Source organism: Musa acuminata, chromosome BXJ1-7 (genome assembly GCF_036884655.1).
Source record: "Musa acuminata AAA Group cultivar baxijiao chromosome BXJ1-7, Cavendish_Baxijiao_AAA, whole genome shotgun sequence".
NCBI lineage: Eukaryota > Viridiplantae > Streptophyta > Magnoliopsida > Zingiberales > Musaceae > Musa > Musa acuminata.
The window spans coordinates 14,465,680-14,475,785 of NC_088333.1; the positions used below are offsets into that span (position 1 = coordinate 14,465,680).

At 37.0% G+C, this 10,106-nt stretch overlaps 1 protein-coding gene across 1 annotated transcript; it reads right to left on the reverse strand.

The window, feature by feature from the left end:
- Window positions 1–1,779: 1,779 nt before the first annotated feature.
- LOC135678927 (probable cyclic nucleotide-gated ion channel 5) lies at window positions 1,780–9,905 on the reverse strand. The gene is made up of 8 exons (XM_065192183.1): window positions 9,725–9,905; window positions 8,290–8,443; window positions 6,786–7,368; window positions 5,872–6,084; window positions 4,973–5,280; window positions 3,139–3,250; window positions 2,774–3,010; window positions 1,780–2,697 (listed from the first exon to the last, which is right to left on the reverse strand). Exons 2-8 carry the CDS (start codon window positions 8,358–8,360, stop codon window positions 2,017–2,019), a joined length of 2,205 nt encoding a protein of 734 aa, XP_065048255.1. The 5' UTR covers window positions 8,361–8,443; window positions 9,725–9,905; the 3' UTR covers window positions 1,780–2,016.
- Between the last annotated feature and the right edge of the window lie 201 nt (window positions 9,906–10,106).

Genomic DNA, 10,106 nt, shown 5'->3' on the forward strand with positions numbered 1-10,106 from the left:
GTGAAATCAAGTTTTGGATATCATATACATGGAGTGGTGGCTCACGGAAATCAATTTGGATTGGCTTCCTTGTGATAATTTTTTAGGTTATATTTGTGCATATAAATGAGAATAGTTGAACCTTGATTTGGACTTTGAGATTGTTAAATGTTATCACCAGGTGTGGCAATCACCAATCCAAAAGCCTGAACATGCTATATCTACACAAGAAATATGTGTAATCCATGTCCAATTTGGGTTCATCCGATCCCAACCTGAGTCACTTTGGATGATGAAGACCCTACTTGTTCAACACTAAATCTTATTTACATACACTTAAAAGCAACTAAAAGCGATTGTGTTTTGTCGATTAAATTTGATGCCAAACAGATATTTAGAGAACATTTATTTCACTTCGATTTATTTTATTTTATGAACTAATTATAGACATAAATTTTATAATTTTATTTTAACATGAGTATATTTCTCAAATGAATAATAAATACTTTGTAAATGACTTCTACTGATAATAGATAATTAAATAAATAATATTTAATAATCTTAAGTTTGTTAGCGTAAATTTTGATTGTTTGAGTTAGAATAATGATTTGGATCCATTCGTCGTTCATCCCTAAATTTTGGATTGCAGTCAATGGATTCAAGATACAGATGGAAGTGTTACGAGGGCAAGACCTAGTGGTGGTAGCTTTGGAACCCCACTTCCATTGTTTCAAGTACAAGCATGTAGAACAAGTGATCGAGATGTTTTCCCATCAAAATTTTGATACCTTATTCATTCAGTAATCGTTTATCTTCTGTAAAATTACATTTAATCTCTTATTTACAGTTCTATCTTTGCAACATTCAAATGAAATTCTTTCGTAGTATTATTATTCATGGTGTCTTAAAATGATTTAAAGGGTTAAGAATACAGATTGAGTCATGTTTCATCTTCTGTCTTAATCCTCTAGATGGAGATCATGATAAAAAAAAAAATTAAGGTGGTATCTAAATGGAATATATATATATATTTTAATTTGGTTTCGAGCTTCGTATTGGGTTTGAGGTGGCATCCAGACATGAGTATTAAGACTATAAAAAAAATGAAGAGATCATATATAATTTTTTTACGAGTTTAAACTTTTGGATTAAGATGATGATGATTTTATTTATTTATTTATTTATTTATGTATATTATCAACATTAAGAAGGATCTCTGTATGCATGCACTCACCAATCCAACTCGGCTTGGCTTGTTGACCAAATTAAGTTATGGAAAGACCAGGGGGAATCCAATGCTAGAGTGGGTCAAAGATGGTGTTTGACACAATCACGGATCCGGACTTCATGGGATGTGTTCGAAGACGAGGTGGCTTATGATGAGGACGTGATCTCGGTGGCCATCATGGTGATGGTGCTCGGGAGCTGGGGAATCCATGGCACGCAATGGCATCCGAGGACGTGGGATCGACAACCATGCATGATGCACTCGAACATGTCACCATCCAACCATGCATGCAATGAGGTTAAGAAAGACTTTTTGAGGTTTCGTCTTTTGCATTCTTCTTTTCTTTTCCATTGAATATAATAAAGCATTCGGATGGATCGAGAGAGAGGTCATGGCCAAGAAAAATGAAGCACCACAAGGACATGTTCTTCCGTTTGAGAAATGATGAGTTAAATGCGGTTTTCTAGTTCCAGGGAGTTTCTCAAGTTGTATGACCGAGACAAAACAACTTGATTTCAGTAAGCCCAGCCCCTTGCAAGTCAATACAGATGGCATTCTAATGCAAATTAGAGTTGTACAAATTGAGTGAATATATTTCACACGGCTTCATGTGTTTAATAGCGAGTGTAGCCACTATTTCTTGGTCCAGTATATACCCCTTCCCCCATTCTAAAAATGCCAAATAAGTAGCAATGAAAATAATAGGATTCCATCATGGGCTCCTATTTTTGGTCACGATCAATTACAAGTGAAGTTTTAACACTTAAGCAGGCATGTCCTACAGTTCACAACTGTGGGGACTTGGGATTTTAATCCGCATCGTCGGCTGTGAAATCAGGCTCAGGTGGCTTTTGCAATCTCACCAGCTCCCTAACACTACGGTTCCGGAGCCGATACACACTTCGGAGGGCGTTAGCTGCAAATCGTGATGCATAGATGGCTGCACCGAGGCTCGTTGTGCCCCCGACCAAGTTGTTTCTGAGTCCTGCCTCCTCTTCCCGCTGTTGGAGATCCACCATCTTCCTCCTGGCATGGCGCCGCCATGCGGCTTGGATAAAGCAAGCTGCCCACGTCCTCCACAGCTGCGAGTAGAAGCGAAATGTATGCTGAACTTGCCTGCTATGGAGTCGCCTGAACTGGCCTGCCACGAATTTTAGTTCATCGGCGTTTAACGCGAAAGCTTCGACCTCCTTCAGGGCCTTCACTGTCCTAGTCGAAGTTGGAAGATTACCACCGGACTTGGGATCCAAAGCCCAGGTCAACAGCTCCTCGCCACAGAAATCACACTCTTTCAGAAAACTTCTATTGAAGAACCCACTTCGTCCACCGTCAGTGGTTATACTCTCCAGTCGTCCACGAATGATGAAGAGCATCTCATCGACCGGATCTCCCTCCCTCAGAATATATGTATTCTCTGTAAAGAGAGTGGGTTTTAGTCGCTCACAAATTGCATCCAGCAATCGTTCATCCAGATTCTCGAACAGAGGGACCTGCAGACCGAGAAGTCTATAAATTTCAAGTATCTTGGTGATAGGAAATTACCAATTATCAGACAGACAAACCTACCCTCTTAACCAATGCCAAACAGAGATGTCGTTTGATATCTCGCCTAAGGTCCTTGGGAAGGCTCTGAACCAAGCCTTCTTCATCCACTCCTCTTGTCTCCAACCACTTATACTGATCATATCGTCTAACACGTTCTCTGAGATCTGATGGCAACATCCGATGGTGCATCCATAGCTCCGAGTCACGCCTTTTAACTCTCATCTCTTCGAGCCGTATTGCCATTGACTGAAGATATGTCTGGAATAATAGTACAGATATCAGATAACGCAGTTCCACTTTTCTAAAAGCTACCAAGAGAGAAAAAGGAAAATTTGATGGTCAATGCAAATAAAAGGCCAAAGAAAAACCAACATTGCCAACTTTACCTGCATGTTACCTATAAGGAGGGCAAATAGAACAAGTCCAAGTACGGCAATTGCAATTGAGAAGATAACCTCCCCAAGATAAGTACTCGTTTGAAGACCTTGGCCGAGGGTACTGTTGCATATATGATGTGAAAAGGTTATATAGTCAAATATCAGCAAGCACAAAAAGGTTTCATACGTGGCATGTGAAAGACCTTATCATTCTCAAATTACTATTTGGTTCCAATATGATAAATAATTAAGTAATGTATATCTAAGTACCGCACCGACAATGACCTCACAATTCACTAATCTAAGACAGATCAAAAATGAAAAAGAAGGCCGGAAGCAGTTAAAAATGAGGATGAAGGGCCAGGAAACAAATTAGTAACCGAAAAATCAGGTCAAAACCAATAATAATAATGTTAATAGTAAGCAGATAAAATAATTTCCACTAAAGAAAAAGGACATGTTGGTAAACTGAGACAGGACAAATTTTCGTTTCCACCATTGCATGCACTGACTGTTGACTACAAAGTCTAGCTGGTTAGCAATTTGGCAATGCTCAGGAATTATATCTACAGCTTTCTAATGAAAAAAACCTGGGAATATCAGTTACATTTCAGAAGCTTTCTTGTGTTAAAACTTGTGTATAGCCTTTCCACACACAGTCTTCAGCATCACAGTGTACAGTACGAAAAAATTGAGAAACAGCGATTGCAGTTAAGAATTCAAGTATTAACTATACTATAGCACAACAGTTTTAACATCAGAATCTGAACAGACTATAGGCTTACAATCATATCCAAATATCAATAAGATCCTATAAATATTGTATGGATGAATCTGGTTAGAGGGACTTCAGTTAAACAAACAGCAAGATCATTAAATGAATGAAGATGCTTAAAAGAAGAAACATGAATTAAAAAAGATGATAGATAAAAATAGATGGTAGAGTGAGAAAATGGACTATAAAACAAACATCTGGTGTACAAGGGCTGGCCATTAAATAGGCTATTGCAATGATCAAGTTACCGTTGATCATGAATTAACATATTGTCACAATTAGCATGGATTGCAACCTAGGTTCTGTAGTTTCAAACAAGAATCTCCATGGCCAACCATAATGCAATGAACAATAACAAGGTAATTCATGAGGATAAGATGTTGGCAACTTTTATAAAATGCATCACTAGCAACACCATCAGTATGGGAACAAATAAGGTGGCTAACCATAGTACACTTACAAACAAATTGGTAACTCTAAATCTATTGACATGTCTATGCTATGTACCTTTTAAAAGAGGGTCAACAAAATCTATTGACAAGAGAAGTTTGCAAGAAACTTCTCTTAACTATTTGCACATGCAAGATTACCTAATGTCTATTTTCCAACAAGTCTGGAAAGATTATGTTTCCTTCACTACCAATTTAATACCAAACCTACAACAGAAACCAAGATGAAGAAAGAGATGTATAACAATATCACATGCCATATTTCAGATTAATGTCATATGTTGGAAAAATATGGCTAGGTTCAAACCAGAAAAGTTTATTGACACTCCCACAAGGATCAACATAACTTTAGTACAAAATTAAATACCAAAATGTCAAGAACATTAGTGGAAAAGAACATAAAATATGTTTCTCAGATTGACAAAAAAAATCAGGTTACTTCTTTGAGCGTCTATATCTTAAGATGATAAAAAAGACGAATCAATAATTTGCAACTTTTAGTTGCACAGAGCATACAAGTAGATGAACTTACAAGCACCTTGTATAAATTTAACTACAGACAGATTAATAGTGAGGGACCAATAATATAGGCAACAACAGTGACAAAAAAGAGCATTACCTTAAATTCTGCAGACCCCACCAGAAACAATAGGCAAGCTTGATACAGAATTCTTTTGATGCAACAATATTAGAATTCAAGGACTGCTCAAAAATTCCAAAACTGAAGAACGAATTGTCATCATGAGGTAAACATAAATCTTGAAGAACTTGTGCACTGACATTCTGCCACTTGTCATAACCATCAATATGTTCATTGCCACAATACAAGAAATTTGCGTTACATATGTCATTTTTTGTTTTACAAACTGCATGCCAACAATCATCTTCACGCTCAACAGCCAGCACGTACCAGAAAGCACCGACAACCTGCACAAACACAAACAAGTATAAAAACAGCATTATGCACACAATACTATATGATGTAGATTTACACAATATGAGACCTAGAAATTTGTCAGGCTGGATGAGTTAAAATCCAACCATACACTTCCAAGTGTAGCCAAATCTATGCACCAGAAAATGCTGAGAAGGCAGTGTGAAAACCAATATCCCAACAAGCATGATAGAGAACAAAAATGGAAAGGAAAAAAAGACATACACAAAGCCTAAGAGCAAACAAAAATAAGAAAGAAAAGAAAAAGGCATACAAATAACTATTAGTATTACAAAAGATTTAACACCTGAATCGACATGTATATCAACATTACAGATGTGATCGTTTAGATGTACTATACCAGTCCGTCCACCAACTGGTATCAATAATAGACCAAGATCCAAATCATTGTCTTGCTATTTAAGCAAAAAAAAAAAAAGAGAAAGGACAAATTCCTAACTATAGTTTAGCAACTTAAGGCATGCTCACATAAGAACACTCTTTAGTTGATCTACAGCAAAGGTAAACAAATCAAGAAAGTAACATCAATTAATCAGGTTGCTAAACCAAAGTGGAATACTTACATGACAAGCTAGCATATACCACAATAAATAATATGCAGCACCGGCCCAAGCACTTTCCGCAAAGACACCAGCAGTCCTCTTTAGTTCTGATGTTAGAGGAAGAATGCGAGACAATCTAGGAATATACTGAAGCAGAACAATGGCAAACAACGCATTTTTTGTAGCCAACACATCTGATCCTTTAGATCTGTGAAGGAACCTCCAAACTACAATCTGCATGTAATTATTTAGACAGAGATCATTTTACATAAATTAGACGAAAGGCCAAAAATTTGGGCAGTGAATTTATAGAACAAGAGCAAAGAAGCAAAATAGAGAAATTTACCAACCAACATATGTATTAACAGATTTGATATTTTAAACCACAACTAGAGAAATCAACCAAAATATTAGAAGTCCTGAGTTTGCTCTTGTATGCAAAGTAAGACACTAAGGATGTATATATATATATATATATATATATATATATATATATATATATATATATGACACAACCATTAGTTTAGATTAATTCTACCTAAAGCTTAAGCCTTTAAGTTTCTGCCAAGTTCTTTAGCCTTTGCAAATTCATGGGCATTATCTATTTTCTACAATTAATATTTGTTTGGCTGATGCAATTAGTATGTGTATTATGTTAATCTTAAGTTGCTAGAAATATGCAAGATATTCTTGACTATGCTTCTGGTTTTCAAAGTATCAAAATTAAGAAGGCTTAGGCACCATTCAGAGATACATCATTAAGATCAAGCTACCATACACCATATTTCTACACATAAACAATAATGCAATCTGGTATCAATAGTGTAAAATTAATTAGAAGGAGAGATTATTTCCTCATAGTAATAGTGAACAAAGAGAAACATGACTTATATAAAATCAAGATATCCAGATAACTACATAAGAACACAACAGACCTGTGGAAGTGGCAGGACTGAGAGAAAGTCAATAATAAAGTTGCTTCTTAAGTACTGCTTTGCAATCTGTGTTGGGTCGATAACAAGTTCACCTCTGCCAAAAACCCGGGTTGATGGAGCAATGTAAGCAGTACGAAATTGAAGAGCCATACGAATAAGATAGAAACAATCAATGATTGTCCGCACTGTAGTTGATGCAATCGCTAACTTCCGGTCTATACCAAGGCAAGTTGATTTTTCATTTTCATCTTTTATGGGAAGATAAAAAAATAAAGGATCCACTGATACTGCAAGAATACATGATATTACAAAAAGCCTGTTCATCAGGATAAGAAATTTATCTTGAGGATCAAAAATCTTCTTCTCAGAAACCTTCAGATCTTCTGGAAAAACTTCCCTAGAAGCACCAAACCGAAATGACCGACCAAGAAATTTAAGTCCTTCAGGTCCTTTTCTCACTCCTCCCTTCAAGGATCTTGATGTGCTCTTTGATCCTCGACCATGCCCCTCAACATTGAACGTGCATCTATTCATTCTCTCTGTGTCAGAAGCATGGGACAATCTAGGGCTTGATTCTTCCAGCCTATGAATCAAAATCAAATGTGTATTCAGTAGGACAAAGCCAAGGAGACAAATAGATTCATGTCTAATAACAAGTACATACTGTTAAGTTGCCACAGAAAAGTTAACTAAACAAAAATTTCAACTTTTGTTGAAATCGATCCTTCTTTAGCGCAAATGCATCTGCTCAAGAATTTGGCTCCTCTACAACAAATCATACATATTCACCTATTTGCACAATCAATTTCCCAAACTACAGGAATCATAGAATTCGGACCACCTTTGTTGAGTTCATGGATCACAAAAACGATACCACTTCCTCTTTCATTCACACAAGAAAGCCAGGGTGTAGTGCAAAGTTCTTGGTCAAACTTATTATTCGAGACAGATCACACTAATTTATAAATATTAACAACTTATGATGAAGATTAACATACACAACAATGTTTCATGGATAGAAAGAATCCAGTACATGAAAACTGCATAAAAAACATGTAACCCCTAGAACGGATGCACTAAGACAACTTTAAGGGAAAAAAAAGGATCAAGATACTATGGTATAACCATTAAAAACGAATTCAATAAGTGGGGAAAAATTCTTATGCTCAGTTAAATAATTAGAATTATCATGAGAACTATACCAGTTTTACATACTTTTTTCATAAATAAACATGTAAAAGGAAACATAAAAAAGCCTTCACTCCCAATTGTGTTTAGCTGCACGATGATATTTTAACATTAATGTATGTATCAGATCCACTTTCAGCAAAATAAAAAATATAAGGAAGCTTTTTTTTAAATAGAATATTATATGCAAAAGAAATTATTAATTGTACACAATTAAAAAACTCATCAACTTAATAATAGCAACAAATTGAGATCGTTAAGCAGCCATAAAATGACAGAAACATTTAAATTAAGGCATCTGTTATAACTAACACACCTCAAAAAATTTTCTCTCTGGCCATCCATGTATTGTGCTTTGTAACCAAAGTCAAACATCTTGCATATCATGTATTACAAAGACTAATAACTATTAACTACCATCTATAGGATTTTGAACATCAGCAGAGATATATCCAAGACTTGTCAGGGCCCTGCACAGAAAAGCAGTTAGAGTTATTGACCACAGCAAGGCACATATCACAAAGGGAACTATGAAACTGATGATACTAATAAGATGCTAAACTTGCATTATGCTTGAATATGAAGCCTTACTAATGATTAAGGTATTTCAGTAATAGAATAGGATAAAGACAGCATACCCAACAACAAAGAGGCACAAAATTGGCATGACCACAACATATGCAGAAAATGTAAAGCATAAGCCACTGGACTGGACGATAGAACATGAAAATCCAAAGCAACATGACCTTGGTATCGGATTAAACTAAAGCACCACACTCTACAAAGTTTTGTGTACATAAGGATGAGAATAATTGCAATATCATTCATAAGCAATACATGAGGTGTCAAAGAAGAATTGAATCAGATGATATCATGTCACCCAAGACATCCAGTTTCACAGTCATGTTCACCAGCTATAACAGTCAAGCATGTTCGTAGAAGAGACAGGACATGGAGCAACAGTAGTGAAACTCATCATAATAGAACTCTTCATAATTTATTCTTAATCAAATTGTGTAAGTGTTGATGGTTCTTTTTCTTTTACTTTCCATAGATGGATGAACCTGGCTTGTCGGAGCAATTAAATTTAGGTTTTCTTTCTGTGTGGCATGAGACCATGAGTGTGCAATCAAGTCCTTAAATGTCACTCCTGCTAACCAGAGTTAAACGAGGTACGTTATTTTCCAATAACGATGTTTCATGATTACACAGGAGTAGCGCCTGCCAAAGCCAACATAGTACCAACACCCATACCAGTGGTCTCGACAATAATTGGACTGCTAGCAGAAGCCAAAATAGCCTTGTTATCACAACTCATTGCAACAACAATAACTAAAGCCTACAAACTCAAACGCGAGTTTGGTAAGGATGAACCAAGGGTTTCAGGATCAAAGATCTGTGGTACCCAAGTGCAGTAGAAGGATGAAATTGATTGAGATATGCCAAGTTTGGTCTTTTTGGCTCTGATTAGGAACTTATCCGTGACAGGCATATTACTCATAATCTTCACTCGCCGTGGTGTGAATTCCTATCAACTCAGCGAGTATAAGCCCCAAATCAGGAACAACGTCAGTAAAAGACATCAACTAACCAAGAAAAGAAATCACAGGAGTAGAAGCAAAAGAGAAAAAAAGCGATCGGCAAGAATTTCAGGTCCAACCCAAGATTCAACCCTGGAATCGAAGCATTAGCACCAACGTTTGAAACAAACAAAAGACGACGATTAGAAGGAGCGATAGGTACGCTTTTACCTCGATAGCGCAAAGAAGGGCCGACAAAAGATGATCCCGAAGGTTTCGCCCACAAGGAAAGGCTTTCGGAGAACCGGTCGACCGTGGAGAAGCTCCGGAGGACGGCGGTGGACTGGAAGAGACGGCGAAGGGATGGATATGGACAGCACTCGACCACCAGTCTTTAAGCCGTTCCCCTGAAGAAACCAAACCGGCGCTCCAAAAAATGATCAACCAAACCGTTCACACTTGAGTAATGCTACGCATTTACGAAAATATTTACGAACGAAGACAAGAAATGCTCCCGTGGCGCGCATCAAGGGGCGAGGTCGGGCAAGATCGTCTCGTGATGTGTGCCAAATCAGCTCCTCGCGATCGAAATCGTAACCCATATTTCGGGTTC